General features: G+C 38.1%; 1 protein-coding gene across 1 annotated transcript in view; it reads right to left on the bottom strand.

The window, feature by feature from the left end:
• The window catches only part of RBBP6 (RB binding protein 6, ubiquitin ligase), a 180,896-nt gene extending 160,539 nt beyond the window's left edge, over positions 1 to 20,357 (bottom strand). Inside the window, exon 1 of the mRNA XM_053695298.1 lies at positions 18,769 to 20,357. Within this exon, the coding sequence (XP_053551273.1) occupies positions 18,769 to 18,934 (166 nt within the window). The 5' untranslated portion in view covers positions 18,935 to 20,357. The remainder of the gene's footprint in view (positions 1 to 18,768) is intronic.
• Between the last annotated feature and the right edge of the window lie 752 nt (positions 20,358 to 21,109).

The following is a 21,109-nucleotide window of genomic DNA, read 5'->3' as shown; positions in this document are numbered from 1 at the left end:
CTGATCAACAGAAGCCTCGTTCTTGAAGGCCCATGTGGAAGCCACAGCCCTAGTGGAATGAGCTGTGATTCTTTCGGGAGGCTGCCGTCCGGCAGTCTCGTAAGCCAATCTGATGATGCTTTTAATCCAAAAAGAGAGAGAGGTAGAAGTTGCTTTTTGACCTCTCCTTTTACCGGAATAAACAACAAACAAGGAAGATGTTTGTCTAAAATCCTTTGTAGCTTCTAAATAGAATTTTAGAGCGCGAACAACATCCAAATTGTGCAACAAACGTTCCTTCTTTGAAACTGGTTTCGGACACAGAGAAGGTACGATAATCTCCTGGTTAATGTTTTTGTTAGAAACAACTTTTGGAAGAAAACCAGGTTTAGTACATAAAACCACCTTATCTGCATGGAACACCAGATAAGGAGGAGAACACTGCAGAGCAGATAATTCTGAAACTCTTCTAGCAGAAGAAATCTAGAAGATAACCTTGGGAGACTATTTCTAGCGCCCAAGGATCCAGAACATCTCTTGCCCAAGCCTGAGCGAAGAGAGAGAGTCTGCCCCCCACCAGATCCGGTCCCGGATCGGGGGCCAACATTTCATGCTGTCTTGGTAGCAGTGGCAGGTTTCTTGGCCTGCTTTCCCTTGTTCCAGCCTTGCATTGGTCTCCAAGCTGGCTTGGCTTGAGAAGTATTACCCTCTTGCTTAGAGGACGTAGCACTTTGGGCTGGTCCGTTTCTACGAAAGGGACGAAAATTAGGTTTATTTTTTGCCTTGAAAGGCCGATCCTGAGGAAGGGCGTGGCCCTTACCCCCAGTGATATCAGAGATAATCTCTTTCAAGTCAGGGCCAAACAGCGTTTTCCCCTTGAAAGGAATGTTAAGTAGCTTGTTCTTGGAAGACGCATCAGCCGACCAAGATTTCAACCAAAGCGCTCTGCGCGCCACAATAGCAAACCCAGAATTCTTAGCCGCTAACCTAGCCAATTGCAAAGTGGCGTCTAGGGTAAAAGAATTAGCCAATTTGAGAGCATTGATTCTGTCCATAATCTCCTCATAAGGAGGAGAATCACTATCGACCGCCTTTATCAGCTCATCGAACCAGAAACATGCGGCTGTAGCGACAGGGACAACGCATGAAATTGGTTGTAGAAGGTAACCCTGCTGAACAAACATCTTTTTAAGCAAACCTTCTAATTTTTTATCCATAGGATCTTTGAAAGCACAACTATCCTCTATGGGTATAGTGGTGCGTTTGTTTAAAGTGGAAACCGCTCCCTCGACCTTGGGGACTGTCTGCCATAAATCCTTTCTGGGGTCGACCATAGGAAACAATTTTTTAAATATGGGGGGAGGGACGAAAGGAATACCGGGCCTTTCCCATTCTTTATTAACAATGTCCGCCACCCGCTTGGGTATAGGAAAAGCTTCTGGGAGCCCCGGCACCTCTAGGAACTTGTCCATTTTACATAGTTTCTCTGGGATGACCAACTTGTCACAATCATCCAGAGTGGATAATACCTCCTTAAGCAGAATGCGGAGATGTTCCAACTTAAATTTAAATGTAATCACATCAGGTTCAGCATGTTGAGAAATGTTCCCTGAATCAGTAATTTCTCCCTCAGACAAAACCTCCCTGGCCCCATCAGACTGGGTTAGGGGCCCTTCAGAAACATTATTATCAGCGTCGTCATGCTCTTCAGTATCTAAAACAGAGCAGTCGCGCTTACGCTGATAAGTGTTCATTTTGGCTAAAATGTTTTTGACAGAATTATCCATTACAGCCGTTAATTGTTGCATAGTAAGGAGTATTGGCGCGCTAGATGTACTAGGGGCCTCCTGAGTGGGCAAGACTCGTGTAGACGAAGGAGGGAATGATGCAGTACCATGCTTACTCCCCTCACTTGAGGAATCATCTTGGGCATCATTGTCATTGTCACATAAATCACATTTATTTAAATGAATAGGAATTCTGGCTTCCCCACATTCAGAACACAGTCTATCTGGTAGTTCAGACATGTTAAACAGGCATAAACTTGATAACAAAGTACAAAAAACGTTTTAAAATAAAACCGTTACTGTCACTTTAAATTTTAAACTGAACACACTTTATTACTGCAATTGCGAAAAAACATGAAGGAATTGTTCAAAATTCACCAAATTTTCACCACAGTGTCTTAAAGCCTTAAAAATATTGCACACCAAATTTGGAAGCTTTAACCCTTAAAATAACGGAACCGGAGCCGTTTTGAACTTTAACCCCTTTACAGTCCCTGGTATCTGCTTTGCTGAGACCCAACCAAGCCCAAAGGGGAATACGATACCAAATGACGCCTTCAGAAAGTCTTTTCTAAGTATCAGAGCTCCTCTCACATGCGACTGCATGCCATGCCTCTCAAAAACAAGTGCGCAACACCGGCGCGAAAATGAGGCTCTGCCTATGCTTTGGGAAAGCCCCTAAAGAATAAGGTGTCTAAAACAGTGCCTGCCGATATTATTATATCAAAATACCCAAATAAAATGATTCCTCAAGGCTAAATATGTGTTAATAATGAATCGATTTAGCCCAGAAAAAGTCTACAGTCTTAATAAGCCCTTGTGAAGCCCTTATTTACGATCGTAATAAACATGGCTTACCGGATCCCATAGGGAAAATGACAGCTTCCAGCATTACATTGTCTTGTTAGAATGTGTCATACCTCAAGCAGCAAGAGACTGCTCACTGTTCCCCCAACTGAAGTTAATTGCTCTCAACAGTCCTGTGTGGAACAGCCATGGATTTTAGTGACGGTTGCTAAAATCATTTTCCTCATACAAACAGAAATCTTCATCTCTTTTCTGTTTCTGAGTAAATAGTACATACCAGCACTATTTCAAAATAACAAACTCTTGATTGAATAATAAAAACTACAGTTAAACACTAAAAAACTCTAAGCCATCTCCGTGGAGATGTTGCCTGTACAACGGCAAAGAGAATGACTGGGGTAGGCGGAGCCTAGGAGGGATCATGTGACCAGCTTTGCTGGGCTCTTTGCCATTTCCTGTTGGGGAGGAGAATATCCCACAAGTAAGGATGACGCCGTGGACCGGACACACCTATGTTGGAGAAAAGGATATAGAATACAGTCCCTGGTTATAGAGGTTAATAGCTGCATCTAAATTACATAGTTCCCATTTTGAATTGTTATTTTTGATAGTTTGAATAAAGAAGTGTCTAAGTTGAAGTTAGGCGATACAATTCTTGTTTAAGTGCATCATATGTTTGCATAGTATCCGAGCTAGCTTCTTTAACCTGAATCAGGTCCCCAATACCTTTGTCTTCCCATTCTTTAAATGCTAGAGAGTTAATAACCGGTGGAAAGTCTGGATTGCCTCTTATTGGTAGGTGTTCAGAGTTTATGGTTGACCTGGATTTCCTGTGTATATTTCTGCCAGGCTAGTAGTGGTCCATTAAATATGCATTTTTAATAGATGATTAGGGATTTTAGTGCTGGGACAATGTATAATGGCCTTCAAAGAAAAAAGGCGTCGCTATTGATTCTAGAGTTGTATTTTTCACATATACCTTGCCGGTAATCCAATCTAGAACCACTTTTACTAATGTTGCTAAATTATAATATTTTAAAATTGGAGCTAATCCTCCTGCATACTTGTGTATAGGTAACTTTGTGGCGGAGATTCAGATTTTTTTTGTTGCCAAATAAACCTAGCTATGACTCTATTGAAGTTTAGGATGTCTTTTAGAATATATAATAAATGGTAAGTTTTGTAATAAGTATAGTAACTGAGGAAAGAAAATCGTTTTAACGAAATTCTGGCTGATAAATTGATTGGTAACTGGAAAATTTAGAAGATAAAGGGACAAGATTTAGACTGTACCATCTAGTTGGATCACGGCAAATTCTGACTCCCAAGTAGTTGAGTCTACTATTTTAAAAGGGCACTGATATTTGGCCAACAAGCAGCTTGGAGGTATAATCCATAAGAGTTCTGATTTCTGCCGGTAAGAAGTCCAGTCCTGGCGATTTACTTCCCTTCGCTGAGTATATGCTTTAGTACTTCATCTAGAGAAATCGGCAAATTCAGATCTACTAGTTCTTGTGAGTTAAGTTTAGGAGTAGCACATCTGGTCCAGAATTTCTCTTAATTCTGTATGTTTATCTCTCTTTTTGTATAGATTCCTCGATAGTGCTTGAGAAAGGCCTCATCTTTTGGTCAGAAATTCTTTAAGAATTTTCTCTGAGGGTTAAAATAGAGTTATGATCAGAGTTATTTTTAATTAGTGTAGATGAAAATTTGGCCGATCTTCCATAAATACTCCAAAAACTTAAATTTGTTTTTTTTTTCTTCCTGAATTTCTCTTTGCTTTAATAATAATTCTCCTGTCTACTAGTGGAGTATTTCTCCCATGTAAGTTTTATTGGCGATGATATATCTTGCATAGGTGTTTTTAACCTGATTTGTCAATAGTATATCCCTCTATTTAAAAAAAGGTTTTCCCATTTAAAAAGAAATGCAAGAATTTCCCCGCTGATAAAGGCCTTGAAGGTCTCCCAGAAAATCTCTGGTTAACCCAAGGCTTCCTTATTATTATTAGAGAATTCTTTCAACTTTACTTTGAGCCAATTGTTGAAATAAAAGTTATGACAAGTATCTTGGGGGGGGGGGGGGGGGGGGGGGGAGATGAGAATTTTCAGGATGTAAAGAAAGGGTCTTGTATTTGTAGGGAGATCACTGAATGGTCTGAGATAAGAATTTCTTTAATATCTGAAACTATGGTGCTGCCCAGAAGATTAGCGGATATTAAAAAGAAATCTATCCGAGAAAAGGACCCATAGGGTTTTGACTTGCAAGTATACACTCTTATGCAGGTTTTGTAGACAGACGAATTAAAAAAAAAAAAAAACAACTACTTTCATAAAATGTATTTAATAGGTTTGTAGCTCTATTTTTCTAATATCTAGAAAAACACATAAGGTCCACACTATGACAGGGGTTGACAAATCAAGCAAGTAAAAATATTTTATTATCAGTGGTATTTGAATATAGATGTACAGAGAATGACCCAAAAATGTAAGATCCTTAAAGTGAATGAAAAGTTGAATGAATGAGTGCCCAGTTTTAAAAAAATACTATTAAAAACAGGGTAACTTAAATTTACATTGAAGTGTTTTTTATTTTAATACTTACCTTTTCTTTAAGAAACCCAGACCGCCCACTTCTCAAGCTGTACCTTAGCATATAGATGACGAAACCGGCTTCGGGGTGCACGCCATTATTGGAGGAAGACTTTCATCATTGCTGTGCTAAGTACAGAGGAGTAGCGGGCAGAGAATCGCCAGTCTGGGTTTTCTAAAGAAAAAGGCAAGTATTTAAAAACATAAAAAACAAGCTGAAATGTAAAGTTTAATGAAAGTGCCCCTGTTTTTAATAGTATTTTTAAAACCAGACACTCATTCATTCAACTTTACATTCACTCTAAATTATCTTTGGCACATCCAGAACACTGCATAAATCAAAGAATTGGTCACATTAAAAACATATAGTCAGTGAGCCAGAACACATCTGATGTGCTACAGTTGTTGCCTTAGTCAATTAGAAGCCAGGGGAATCCTGGCTCCTACTTTGTCAATCCCTGGTGACTGAGACCATAAGTAAAACCGCTACAAAGAAAAACCCTGTTACACATGGAACCAGGTCTACAAGTATCAAAGTGGAATGACAGCCACATACAAATAAGAAATGTATAATGCCAGAAGGTTGACAATGCACCAATAAGGCCTATCCTGGCTGGCTCTTTAACACAAGTTTAAAAGAAGTCCAAAAGTATTTTACAAAGTAGAAATAGCAGTCTTACGGACTCCTAAATTTTAAGAGAGATTTGTTGACTCCTATCATAGGTTTCGCAAGGGAAGATATGCATATGGAGTATAAAAAAAATAAAATTTTCTAAATTCTCTAGGGCAGGGCTTGACAAACTCTCAAACCCTGGCATCAAGGAGCCACTGGCACCTTAACATTAAGCACCATAAAATTAAGCCCTGGTGCCCTGCATTAGAGTCCTAAGACAACCGTGGGTGTCTTCCACTTTCCCCCGCCAGCCACACCTAAAATTTAGCATGGTGGGGCATTATTCTTTACAGGCCTCAGTCGTGAAACGCAAAACAAACAAATCCAAATGTATTATACAACGTGTATATTATATATATTTTATACATATTTCTTGCTTTATAACAATTTATGGGCACACTCCTAGATTTTGAACACATTTGTTGAGCCCTGCTCTAGGGATAAAGAGGACCATAACCTTACGATGTCCGAGGTAGGCTTAGGGGCTGGCCGCTAGCTTTTGAATGATGGCTGCGCATATTTGCCTGGTCATTGGCTTGCCAATGTGTTCAGCTACCTCCCAGTCGTGAATTGCTACTTAAATAAAGGATAGCAAGAGAATGAATAATTGAAACTAAGTAAATTGGAAAGTTATTCGATCATAAATACTCTAAATAGTGAAAAACGTTTTGGGTTTGTGTCCCTTTAAATAGATAGCAAATACAGCCTTTACTAATGTAAATATGAATTAGCAGGTGGTGAAAAACGTGGATATTGGCACCTTTACTTTATATTAAGCTTGTACCTGAAAGGGGTAAAAATAGTCTATTCTTTGTTACACTCGCAACCACATGTGCTTTCCCTCTTAGAAAACCTCTCCCCCCCCCCTACTCATCCAATGTTTGTGCGAGCCGTATGGCAAGAAGCAACTTTCAGTAATCAGGTAGAAGCTGTTCACTGCTTTACTAAGCCCAAGAATGTGCTACATTTAGTTGAATGGCCACAATTGGGTGTGCCATGATTAGACAGCAAACACTGCGCTGAAGAGGATAGCTGCGCTTACATTAAAGGGACACTAAACCCAAAGTTTTTCTTTTATGATTCAGATAGTGCAGCAATTTTAAGCAACTTTCTTATTTACTCCTATTAATTTTTATTTGTTCTCTTGCTATCTTCATTTAAAAAGCAGGAATGTGATGCTAAATGTAAGCCTCCAATAAGCAAGCGCTAACCATGGTGCTGAACCTAAAATGGGCTGGCTGCTAAGATTTACATTCCTGCTTTTAAAATAAAGATAGCAAGAGAACAACGAAAAATTGATAGTAGTAAATTAGAAAGTTGCTTAAAACAATGCTCTAGCTGAATCATGAAAGAAAATAAATTGGGTTTTAGTGTCCCTTTAAGTATCACATCTAAACCTAATTCAGAAGTAGATACATATTTAATTGTTTTAACAAGATAATGGTTGATACATAAAATTGGTTGCAGCAAGAAAAAAGTTCACTTGATGCTTTAGGAAGAGCACAATGAACAATTGTATAAACACTGCTTCAAATTACAGCAGTATATTAACTAATCTTAAAAGTTGGTGCCCGGGACTTTTAGTGAGAAGTTAGTGTTCCCTTAAATATTCAATAGTAGTTTGTGTGACTATCGATACCTTTGTGTCCAGTTAACAAAAGATGTAGTTTTTGCAGTGATCTCCGTTTACCGGTAAAAGCCATTAAAGGGACACAGAACCCCAATTTTTTTATCTTTCATGATTCAGATAGAGAATGCAATTTTAAGCAACTTTCTAATTTACTCCTATTATCAATTTTCCTACGTTCTCTTGCTATCTTTATTAGAAAAAGAAGGCATCTAAGCTAAGGAGCCAACACATTTTTGGTTCAGTACCATGGACAGCACTTGTTTATTAGTGCTGGCTAATCAACAAGGACAACCCAGGTTGTTCACCAAAAATGGGCCGGCATCTAAACTTACATAATTGCTTTTCAAATAAACATACCAAGAGAATGAAGAAAATTTGATAATAGGAGTAAATTAGAAAGTTGCTTAAAATTGAATGCTCTGAATCACAAAAGAAAATATTTGGGTTCAGTGTCCCCTTAAGTCTGTAGGACTTCCGTAGTTGTGCAGGTGCCTACCTAGGTATCTCTTCAACACAGAATATCATGGTAACAAAGCAAATTTGATCATAAGTAATTTGGAAACTTTTATAAAGTGGTATGCTCTGTTTGAATCAGCAAAGAAAATGTTTGGGTTTCAGATCCCTTTAATTAGAACAGCCTTACACAGACTTCTTTCTACAGACTTTGCTAATGTCTAAATAAAAAACGACAGCTTTTGATAAAATAAAAAGCTTTTTTCCCCCTCCAAGCCTGCATGCCTGTCCGTGCAAGGGATTTGGCTGCAGTAGGGAAAAGTGAACCGTTCAGGCGGGCAAGTGGAAAACAGGAGAGGTATAACTAATCTTTGCAGCTCTCTCTTAAAGAGACAGGAAACCCAAAAATTTTCTTTCATGATTTGGATAAAGCATACAATTTTAAACAACTTTCCAATTTACTTCTACTATCAAATTTGCTCGATTATCTTGTTATCCTTTGCTGAAGGAGCAGCATTGCACTACTGGCAGCTAGCTGAACACATCTAGTCAGCCAATCACAAGAGACAAATGTGTGCAGGCACCAATCAGACGCTAGCTCCCACTAATGTAGGATATTCTTTTTTACTAGCGATACCAAGAGAATGAAGCACATTTGAAAATAATCATCATTTTAGGGCTGCAACTAAAGATTTTTTTTCATAATCGACTAATCTGAACAACCCCCCTATACTTAAAATACAATCCAAATACTGGAGTTACAAATTGAAACTTCAGACTAAAACTTTAGAGCTTTACAATAACACAACTGTTTGTCCAATTTTTAAAACAGCAGACATTTTTTTATAAATAAGAAAAACAAAGCCACAAACTGTTTCAAAAGAGGTAGAAGGTTAGACTATCACAAATACAACTTTCAGAAACTTTGCATTGAAATGCAAAAATGTCAACATGCTCCTGGCTGAGGCTGGCTCCCTTTTTGCAAGCTATTTTGCCCGCAGCAGAGAAGAGGTACTCAGAGATGGTGTTGAGGTGCCTAAGATGCATAAGTAGGGTTTTGCCAATTTTACAAAGGTGGGATTATTTCTTTTTGTTAACTCTCCACCAACGCAAAGGGCATCTTAAAGTAAGCCTGGACTTCATTCTAACATAAAATATCTTTAATATCTATATGCACTGGTAAATAACCAGCTATAAGGTTAGGGAATATCTAGTCCGCTCTTAAAATAACAGATATATACTTAGAGGTTGAATTTGGTACATATTACAATGAATGAAAAAAGTCAAAAGCTCTAAGGACTATATATCAATAATAGTACAAAGCCTTACACATTTATCTAGAGTACATAGAATTAGCAATAGCGAGCGATCCGCTTATAATTGTGCAAACAGATAATAGTGCACATCAATTCAAATAACAAATCCCATCAATCTAGGGCTAGGTGTAAATAACAAGCTTGGCACTATATCATGCAAAGCATAGTCCCAAATCACCGGATTTAATATAAACAATACAAATGATGACTATTATTTCTGGGTTGCACATAAGCCAGGAGTAGTTGTAAACTTATACTGTCCTGAAAAAGTGAAAAGTAAATGTCTGTAGATGTCCTTTAGTCTAAGGACATAACCATAACACACAATACCATGTGCAGGAGCTCATTGGAGTGAACCAGCTGGTGCTGTGCACAGACCAACTAATTGCAAACCAACTAATCGATTATGAGATTGACAACTATTTTCATTATCGATTATTATCGATTAGTTGTTGCAGCTCTACATCATTTATTTATATAGCGACACAAAATTCTGTATATGTGGTACTGGAAGCCAAAGGAGGCTATAAGTTTTCCAAGGGAGGATGTATAGAAAGAGAAAAGCAAGGAACCCAAGACAGAGCCTTGTGGTACTCCAACAGAGAGGCATAGGATCAGAAGATATGTTGTTAAAGGAAACTGAAAACGAGTGGTTTGAGAGATATGAGACAAACCAGGAGGGCTGTGTCTCGGATGCCAGATGAATGTGGGATTTTAAGAAGGAGAGGATGGTCAACTGTGTCAAAAGCAGCAGACAAGTCAAAAAGAATTAGTAAGGAGTAGTGGCCTTTGCTTAAGCGGATAAAAGGTCATAAGAAAATTTTAAAAAGTGTCATAAAATGACCTGCTCTATCTGAATCATGAAAGTTTAATTTTGACTTTCCTATCCCTTTAACGGGAAGGGATGGGCGAATTTGTTAATATTCGAATTTGAATGTTAGAACGAATGTTATTGTAGAAATTCAATTTACATAATCGAATGTCAAGAACGAATATTCTTAGAAATTCTACAATCGAATGCTATTCACAGTTTTCAAACATCACTTTCGATTTAGAATACCAAAATTTTTAAATGTAACATTTGATTAAACAAATACTATTCAGAAGTTCAATAGTTCATGTGTTAGGGAATTTAGTAAATTGATGCATAATAGATAAAAATATATCAATTTGAATGTTTCTATTTCAAATATAGTATTTCTAATGCTTTCTTTAAATGTAATAAAATATATAAATTCAAATATAGCATAATTTGAATCGAATAACAAAAATTTGAATTGATTACATTTAAAGAAAGTATTAGAAATACTATTACATTAAAATGTTAGAATGTTGTACAAACATTCAAAACAAACAAACAAACCTGTTGAAATTTGCTCATTCCTAGTAACGGTGCTCAAGAAAGCTGCGGGAAACCACTGGCTCTACATAATAGGCCGCAGCAAATGCTAGGAGCACAGTAGCATATTTAACTGGGCGACGGGTGGAAATCCATGAACACTCGCAGGAAATTCCAAGATACAAGACCACAAAAATGTATGCGCCGTGCCAGGATCAAATTGTAGAGCACCAATATTGCCCAGGCAAATTAATAGTTGTGGTATAAGTCAGAGCCCAACACGAACTGTGAGAAGGGGCTGAGGAGACTGTTTACTGGAACACAAGCCGAAGGAAAAGAGACAGAGCGGACAAGTGATTGAGGCTGTAAAAATATTAAATTGCTCTCATGCTGGTATTAGCCTTGGTCTGTATCCTGACTTTGTTACCCTAAACTCCATTTGTTTCTATTTCTTGAAGGTTCTCAATACCTAAAGCACAATCCTACGTTCTTTTCTGGAAAATCTGTGCCACTCTAGGTAATCTCTATTAGAGGAAAATAAAAGGGTATGCTAATTAACTACAAACTTGGTCTAACTTGCACAAACAGGTAAATTTACAATTGGTTATACAATGTTGCATAGCAACTACTTGATCAGTGCAGCAGCTCACATATATGTGTCCCTAATTGGCCACAGGAATAAAGAAAACAAGATGTTTATCACAAAGTGTCTTCGGACTAAAAAAAGGCGTAACTTTTGCCATCAAAATTAAACTTTAGCTGCATTTAAACCATCTAATTTGGGTGGACATATTTAGTAATGCACTTAATTCTCAAAAGAAAACAAATCAATAGGGACTACATGACAGGGAAGAACAATTTGTACTACAAAACAGCCTCCATTAACCTTTTGCTGCCGTTAGCACGTTCCATGCCGTCCTAACTGCGTTGGGCCGTTAGGATGTACTGAAGCCAACGGCGCTTACAGATTGGGATTGCGGCATGGAGGGCGTGCCTAGCATCATAGGGACGCCACCTGACCTGATCCCATCATTGAAAACTTGTGATCATATGCACGATCGCATGATTTTATTTTGTTTACATCGGAATGATGTTCCGATGTAGAAAATTTAGACCAAACACGAAGGGGTTAAAAATAAGTGTAGGTAGCTGTTAAATAGTCAAGTTTAGGTTAGTCGCTACCATCTTTGACTTTGCACCATGTATCTGCTTATGACATTAGTGCTTCTAAAAAGTTGTGGTTACAACCGGTTCTGCATTCCGGCTGAAAATGCTTACAGATGTGAGCGACACAAATAAACTTTTTTTAAGCACAAGGTAAAAAGATCTTAAGTAATAAAGCCCTATAGTGCTAATAGACAAAAATGTTATCTACCAAATTGCAGTTTAATTTAAACTCAAAATATTCTAGTGTATATAAAACATTTTTTAGTAAAAAAGGAAATATTGGTTTGTGCGCAGCTGACACTGGAATTGCTCACCGTCTAATAAGAATTCTCGCCAAGTATTCTTTCTCAAACACATTTTTAAAGAAACAAAACTGCAATACAGTTTAAAATGTGTTAGACAAAAACAAACGTTTCTTATTTTTAGAGGTTCTCTGTAAACCAGGATTCAAGCTATGGAGTTGTCCTTATTAGCCAGTGAGCAGGTAATTCAAGAAGATTTAAAAAAGGGACACTAAAGCCAAAATGAACCTTTCATGAGTCAGATAGGTCATGCAACTTTAAACAACGTTCCATTCTACTTTTATAATAAAATTGGCTTTGTTCTCTTTGTATTCCTTGTTGAAATCTTAAAGTGAAAGTAAATCCTAGCGTTTTACAAACGCTAGGATTGACTTTTGAAACAAATATTTAATGAATGAAAGTCCCTTTTATAAGATACTTCATGTAGAAAGCTCCTTTATTTGTTTTAACTGATCGCCATTCTTAGCTGCTAAAGCAGCACACGGCTAAAAAAAAAATTTTTTTGCTAAGAGGTGACGTTTTCACCTCTTAGCCAATAGCCGTGCGGTAAATCCGGCCCCCATGAGCGCCAAGCCGCACGGCTATTGGCTAAGAGGTAAAAACATCACCTCTTAGCCAAAACATTTTTTAGCCGTGCTCTGCTGTAGGAGTTAAGAGCGGCGACCGATTGAATCAAATAAAGGAGCTTTCTACATGAAGTATCTTATACTTCATGAATGAGTGCCCTTTATTCGTTTCAAGAGTAAATCCTAGCGTTTGTACAACGCTAGGATTTACTTTCACTTTAACCTAGGTAGGCTCATATGCTAATGATCTATAAAAGGGCATTGTACTAAAAATGTCTATCACGCATAGTTACAGTAAACACTAAGATTTGTTTATAAAATATTTAGCTTTGCAGTATACTTTCATTATTCATTTTGCCCCCATCTTCAAGTAATTGAGCAATTTCTTATTCTCAGAACTTGAAATGCAACCAGCTGACTTATCAAGGCTAACCATGCTACATATATCATTGCCTGCGGACTAAAACCCAGATTGGCTCTTCCAAATAACGAAAAAATGGTGGGTGGGATTTGGCCATTAAAAACTAATTACAATAAAAAGGTTGTTAAAGGAACAGTCTACAATATAATCGTTATTGTTTTAAAAAGATAGATAAATCCCTTTATTATCCATTTGCTTTAAAACGTTAATATTTGGCTGATATGTTAATCTATAGTGACACAACAGAAATCTCTTATAAATTACTAGAGATATGCGTAAGGTTTTGTGAACCTCCGAATGTGGCAGCCCTTGGTGCTGCTCGGCTATCTTCGCTGCCTAAATTCATGCAACAGCAACACGGTAAAATCTGGATTAGCGCAGACTTTAGCATTTTGCTGTCGCACAAGAATGAATTCAGCAACGAAAATAGCCAAGTGGCATGAAGGGGCCGCCTTCTTCACGAAACCCAACGCACATCTCTAGTAATTACAAGGTATTTATTAGGAATATACATTCTGCGGTTTTGTTAGCGGCTGAATGTGGAACGAGGCAGACGCATGTGGCATTTGGCTCTTTCCAGACCCAGACTCCAAAGATCTGTGCAAATCCAGATCTTGGTGCGTTGCATTTTCACAAGAAGAAATGTGGCCACCTATTTCCACATTAGGCAGCAAACTGCACATTCCTAATATGTATTGTCCCTTTAAGCGACACTAAACACATTGAGATTGGAATATAGTTTAAATTATGAGACACTTTATGTGGCCTAATTTTCTGTAATTTAAGTCTTAAAATTGTGGAATTTCAATTAAAAAAAAATTTGAAGCGCACACGAGAGACTTTACAGGCCTAATATTACGACATCATATTGGTCAATAACTGGCCTCAGCAAGGAAAGCAAATCAATGACAACTCGCTAACAAAATGACAGCAGCAAGTTTTGTCTACATCAGTAGCTGGTGAAAACAACGCACTTGATAGTGCGTTAAAGGGACACTCAAGTCAAAATAAACTTCGACTCAGACAGAGCAGCAGTTTTAAAGGGACATAGAACAAGTTGAGAGAGAGACAAAATAATATAATATGTACTTTAATTACTTTACCTGCAAATTTATACTGCAGTGCCTTCGCCGTTAACCCTTTCTTTTTAGTTTCTGAATTGCAAAGCTCTAACTCCCCCCACACTTTTCCTTCTATGGCTGTATCTATATCTATTGTTGCTTTGGTAGAATACAAAAATGCATAGGGATTATCTGCTGGAGCTGCCTAGAAGCTGTGAACTCAGTTGAAATACAATGCCTGTGTCTAAACACTGATGGGGGGTGGAGTTGGCTTCTCCAGGCAGCTAAGCTATGTAATTAATTTTGCTTATTTTTGAAAATTTTAAAATACTTGTCAGCAATTTTTTAAATTTTTTTTATGCAAACTATTTTTAATTACTTACTCCTTTTAGGATATGCACAGATCTACACCTGTTTTATGCCCCTTTAAGGGACTTTCCAATTTACTTCCATTATCAAATTTTACCCAGCGTTTTAAATGCACATTTTCTGGGGAACAAGATCGTACTGAGCATGTGCACGATCTCACAAGGTATCCATATACTAGTCTGATTGGCTGATGTCTGTCACGTGATACAGGCAGCCGTAAATGGGAGAGAAAAAAATAATCTAATGCTTATTTGAAATTCAGAGTAGGTGTTAAATCATTGTCATTTTATTATGCACTTGTTAATTATTGCAGTAAAAAGGATGTTAATTTGTTGAATTTTACCCCTGGCGCCTAACATTTTATATTATTCCATAGATCTATATACAAATTCTCGTCTGGCTCCTAAATATTCTTACTAGCTCCAAAATTTTAAACAGATTTCTCAACCCCTGCTCTAAAAATTTGATTTATTCAGGACAGGAGTTGAATACATTTTAAAATAAACTCTTATAGATTCAACAAAGAGAAAAAAAATGTATTACAATGTTCCTTTAAAGCAGCTCTTCTTAAACTGTGGGTTGTGACCCCATATCGGGTCGCATAAGCCTAATGTGAGGGTTGCAAAATTCAGGGAGGCGGGTGTGCGACCTGTGCCATGGAAGGGTAGTATGAAGGGGGAGTATGGAAGAGGCGTGAGCATGGAAGGGGGGAGTATGATTTATTATCAGTAAATGTTTGTTTGATTTGTATACCTTTTTTATATACCCGGGGTCACTTAAAAATATCTTGCACGTAAAGGGGTCGCGAGTGGAAAAAGTTTAAGAAGCTGTGCTTTAAAGGCCATTACACACAGTAGAATATGAATTGTGCAAGTTATTTTTACTTTGTTTCCGTTTGGGATACTGAACCCACATTTTTTCCTTACATGATTCATACAGAAGGGAGTGATTTATCAAGTGTAATGCGGACATCGCTAAATACCGACAGCATGCGTTATCAGCATTTAACATTGCACAAGCATTTCTAGTGAAATGCTTGTGCAATGCCATCCCCTGCAGATTTGCGGCCAATCGACCACTAGCAGGGGGTGTCAATCAACCCGATCGTATCCGGTTGGGCTGATTGCTGTCCGCCGCCTGAGGTGGCAGACGAGTTAAGGAGCAGCAGTCTTATGACCGCAGCTTCTTAACTCCCGATTCTGGCGAGCATGAAGGCTCGCGCGGAATTAGAAGCATTCATGGAATGAAATCGGCCCCAGAGTATGCAATTTTAAGCAACTTTCTAATTTACTCCTATTATCAATTCTTCATTTGATTGGTATCTTTATTTGAAAAATCAGGAATGTAAGTTTACGAGCCAGCCCATTTTTGGTTCTGCACCTGGGTAGCGCTTACTGATTGGTGGCTAAATGCAGCCACTAATCAACAAGCGCTATCCAGGGGTCTGAACCAAAAATGGGCCGGCTTGTAAGCTTACATTCCTGATTTTTCAAATAAAGATACCAAGAGAATGAAGAAAAATAGGAGTAAATTAGAAAGATACCAAGAGAATGAAGAAAAATAGGAGTAAATTAGAAAGCTGCTTAAAATTGCATGCTCTATCTGAATCATTAAAGTGACAGTCAAGTCCAAAAAAAACAACATGATTAAAATAGGGAAATGTAATTTTAAACAACTTTCCAATTTACTTTTATCACCAATTTTGATTTGTTCTCTTGGTATTCTTAGTTGAAAGCTAAACCTGGGAGGTTCATATGCTAATTTCTTAAACCTTTTAGACTGCCTCTAATCTGAATGCATTTTGACCACTAGAGGGCATTAGTTCATGTGTTTCATATAGATAACATTGAGCTCATGCTAGTGAAGTTACCCTGGAGTGAGCACTGATTGGCTAAAATGCAAGTCTGTCAAAACAAAACAACTGAAACAAGGGGGCAGTTTGCAGAGGCTTAGATACAAGGTAATCAGAGGTAAAAAAGTATTTTTGTAACAGTGTTGGTTATGCAAAACTGGGGATTGGGTAATAAAGGGATTATTTTTCTTTTTAAAGAACAAAAATTCTGGTGTTGAATTAAAGAAAAAAATGTGAGTTTGGTATCCCTTCAATGTAAATACTTTAAAGGAGGACACATTTAGGGGGAAATTGTTACATTGTCCCAGTTTCTCTACACTGTAGAGTAGGAAATTTAGGGTTTATACAGACATCAACAAATACTGTAAGTGATCGATTACCAAATTCTAGAAACTAGGAGTCTCGGCTCCAGTAATTTTAGACCGGGCTGGACAAACCCAAGTTAGGCCTTGGCGTCTTGGTTTAGGACACCCAGTCACCTACAGGTGCTGCCCAATTCCCCTCAATGGCCGCCACAAACAGCACCAAACTTGTATTAGGTTGATAGTAGTATAAATGTAGGTGTGTGTAATAGGCACTTGCTAAATGGGATTGCGGGCTGGCGGGCCTAGTGTCAAAGGCACCCCCCTCCCCAACCCCATCATAAAATGTTTACCAATTTGTTTACATCAGAACTTTAATCCGATGTAGACAAATATGTCCTGTCAGGAAAAGATTATATCAGATTATGGTGTATAGTTTTATATTATGATATATTTGTGTCTTATACCTTACAGAGAAGTTTCTGGGCTGGCTCCTAGATTTTGAACAATTTTATCAAGCCCTGATTTAAAGTGACATTAAAAGCAAAATTTCAAGGATTACATTTTAAGTAAAGGAACACACATGTGCTGCTGCTCCCAACGGGGAATTAAAACTTCTAGAAATTTACTTTTGGCTGCCTACTAGCTTTTTTAAAAAAAAGAAAAGCCTGGCTGTTAATAGAAAGAGACACTTATAAAGAGTTGTCCAGATCAAGATGTCCCCATAAGGAATCAGGACATGTGAACACAACATAAAGTATTACAATGAATATTATTTAGCTATTAATATAACTTGGTTCAGCCCTGTACTAGAAAAACAAGCTATGCAGATTCTGGATATAATATTGCATAAGAAATTTTGGAACAAATTGCATAGATATGATATCTTGTAGCAAAATGTAAAACAATTTGATTTCATTTAATAACAAAACAGGATTTTAGACAAACATTAAAAAATAGCATTCACATCTTAAATTGTTTAAGTGCAGTAAATGCAGAGTATGTAATATAAAACACATAAATATGTACCTGGATACTTGCATATACAATAGTCAACCCCACTAATAAGAGGTCAGTAAGAGTTATTCAGTGAATTTGTGCAATATCTAGACTTTTGTGTGAACCAATGTTTTGGAAAAATCTAGCTAAAAGAATCTCAAAATTACTGGTTTAAAATTGTACATCATTTTAGCACTGCTGACCCCCTGCAAGTCTGTGTGGATAGTTAAAGTGCCACTCACAGGAGATGTGGAGAACTGCTGGCAAGACGACATGATTGGATGGGTCATGCAGCCGCAACAGCCGATTGGCTCACCAGTCAAGTCTGCTTGAAACCAGCGGTTTAAACCCTCTGCTGGGGTTAAAGGACCGTGAAACTCAATTTTTTTCATTCCTGGCTCAAGATATAAAATGCAATTTTAAACAACTTTCTAATTTACTTCTATTATCAAATGTAATTTGTTCTCTTGGTATCTTGTTGAAAAGCAGGGATGTAAAGCTCAGGAGCATGCACGTATTTGGAGTATCATATGGCAGCGGTTGTACAAGAATGTTATTGATTTGCAACAGCCCTATTTCCTTGCATGTACTGCTCCAAACAACAACCATTAGTATCTCTTCAACAAAGAATATGATAGGAACAAGGCAAAGTTGATAACAGAAGTAAATGACTTTCATTGTAAGCTTTCTCTGGATCACAAAATATTTGGGTTTTATATCCATTTAAAACAGACTTGGAGCATGGAATTATTGCACTACATTGTCCTTTTAAAAGCAGCAAATAAAACCAGAGTTGATCATTTTTTTGCCTTGTGTACAATTTTCTTTTGGATCTGGTCACACTCAAAGGTTTCAAGAGGGAGGTTTTAAATGGATAGTAATCATATGACTAACTAGTATCACTTCCGTAACAGCAAAACAAGTTATACAATGCCAAAAATACTTCTTTATAAGTAAACAGGAAAATTTGCTCAAACTAAAAAACATACAAACTTGCAGAGATCAAGAAACAGTTTCACATTGGATCAGCTGCATACAAAATTCACTTTCTGTAGGTATAAAGAGTAAACCAAAACCTAAATTCTACAAGAAAGGGAACAATAAAATAACAGCCACAGCAGTCAGTGTGGAGTGTGCGCTTGGTTAGGACATACCTTCTTGAGTCTGGGCATTGGTGATCTGCAGGTCGCAGTCGGTCGCCTTCAGCCTTTCCCGACCCATGATCTGCTTTTTCAAGTCACACAGTGAGATGTGCAACCCATCGAAGGTGACTGTGTCATAGTTCAGTTTGGAGGAAAACTTATAATGCACACACGACATGTTTATATATTTATATATATGATAGATATTACACGACTGTCAAACTGCACACTGCCTCTCAACCTCCTTCACATACAGCTCACACGCGTCCCCCCAGCACAACCATACCGCACATACATACACACACAGGAGGGAGCTTGGTCAGGCACAGGAGAGAGTGTTCTTTAAAAAGCCCCAGGGGCTGCAACAGCCACCAAGGAGCCCAGAAGAGAAGTACAGTCCTTTGTCTTCCCCTATACACAGGGCAGATCTTCTGTTATGTGGCTATGAGTCCAGTGGAAGCCTTGATATCTTGTTTCATAAACAGTCAATATAGTCCAATAAGTGTTCTTAGGGTGGCACAAAAGTCAGTGCATATGGTGATCCCATAAAGTGCCTACAGTCTCTAAACCAGGCAAACACCCTCAAGTCCAAAAGGTGCTCAAAAGTCCCTCAGTCTGTGGGGATGATCCCAGTAAAGTCCCTCAAGTCTGTAGGGGTAATCCCAATAAATTCACTTAGTCCGTGGAGATGATCCCAGTAGATTCTTCTAGTCTGTGAAGCAATCTCAACTAATTCCCTTAGTCAGTAGAGATCTCCCAAGAAATAGTTACAGCTTACAAATAGATTTCCTCCACACTGTGATCCAGCCTCAAACTACCATCAAACTGGAGTAGAAATTGAACTCCACTCGATTTATATAGTGGGCCCCAATTAGCAGCTTCTGGACATGGGGCAACTTCAGTAAATTTCCTTAATCTGTGGGGTGATCCTAGGCGCCCTCATCTTGTTTCTGGATAGGTGGAATGGTATTTGCAGATCTTTGTGACTTTGATACCAGTAAGCGTTACTTGTATACGGAGGTTTCCAGTAAAATCGCTGGTAGATTCCAGTTAGCACCCTTAGATGATGCCTCGGTGATAGCTTTAAGCAAATAGATGGCCACAATATATCATCTAATCAGAGGGGGTGCTCAGTATTAGAGTATTAGTAGTCAATAGAAGGGTAAAAAAAAAAAGTTAAAGGTGGTGATACCTATATCTGCGACAAGTGGGATCGGGGCCCCCGGGGAGAGCTAAGCTCCCGGGGGAAGGGAGCTCTCAAGTAACATTCAGTCGTCGATATATATGTTCTAATTTTATAAGGAATACGGGGGTATCTGGGCCCGATTCCAGGCGTTTATCTTGTGTCAGGGCCCGGCCTGATGTGAAGCACAATAGACACAATGCGGCCTAGAACAGGTCCTAGTCAGCGTGCTGCTGGGCAAGGCCGTAACTGCGGTGTCAACACCGTCATACAACTGGTTTCCAGAATCAAGGTAAGTCACAACGTCCGTGAACGGCTTCACCACCCGCCCGTCAGATCTAGTACCAAATGGCGGAATGACCGTCAGAACGTCGCCGCACGGGGTTTCCAGGCACCTGCGCGAGGGAGACGTCGTAACTCACATTGACCTAGCGACCTCACGCACACGGACGTGACCGGAAGACGTGGGCACGTGACTATAGGCGTTATCCTCGGCAGCCATTTTACATTTGGGCGAAACTTTATTTGTTCGCCATGAGAAAAAGTTAATATTTTATTTTTAGGTTAATTAACGGAACATAATAAATCATGAGTTTAAGTTAGATTTGTGCAGTTAACCGTGTTTACTTTATAAAAATAATCAAAAGACCACTAAATGTAGTGAAATTGAATAATTAACAAATACACAATATAAAGACAAGGCATTAGCAATTCCTTTGAATGTGAAGTGAGCAGTAGAAAATTTTCTGGCAAATTTCAAAGTTAATCAAATTTCCCTGCCCCCTGTGTATCATGTGATAGCCATAAGCCAATCACAAAATGCCATAGTTGCCAACATTTCAAAAAAAATTCCAGGGGCACTTTGCAGCCATAGTTGCCAACAGTCCCTGATTTCCAGTGTCTCTGGAAATGTCCCTGAAAATCTCTTTTGCACAACATTTGTTGTTTGTGTATATATATATATATATATATATATATATATATATATATATATATATATATATATATACATACACACATATACACACATACATATATACAGATAGATAGATGATAAATAGATATAGTGTATTATTTAAATATAATTCATTCCTAATGGAATATTGTTAGGCTTACCATAATTTTTAGAGGTGAAACTGGGACCACCTGGTGCGGTGCCAGTGGGGATGT

The sequence above is a fragment of the Bombina bombina genome, chromosome 11 (genome assembly GCF_027579735.1).
Source record: "Bombina bombina isolate aBomBom1 chromosome 11, aBomBom1.pri, whole genome shotgun sequence".
Lineage (NCBI taxonomy): Eukaryota > Metazoa > Chordata > Amphibia > Anura > Bombinatoridae > Bombina > Bombina bombina.
Note: the sequence above shows the minus strand (reverse complement) of the source record. Positions and strands in the feature narration are given on the sequence as shown.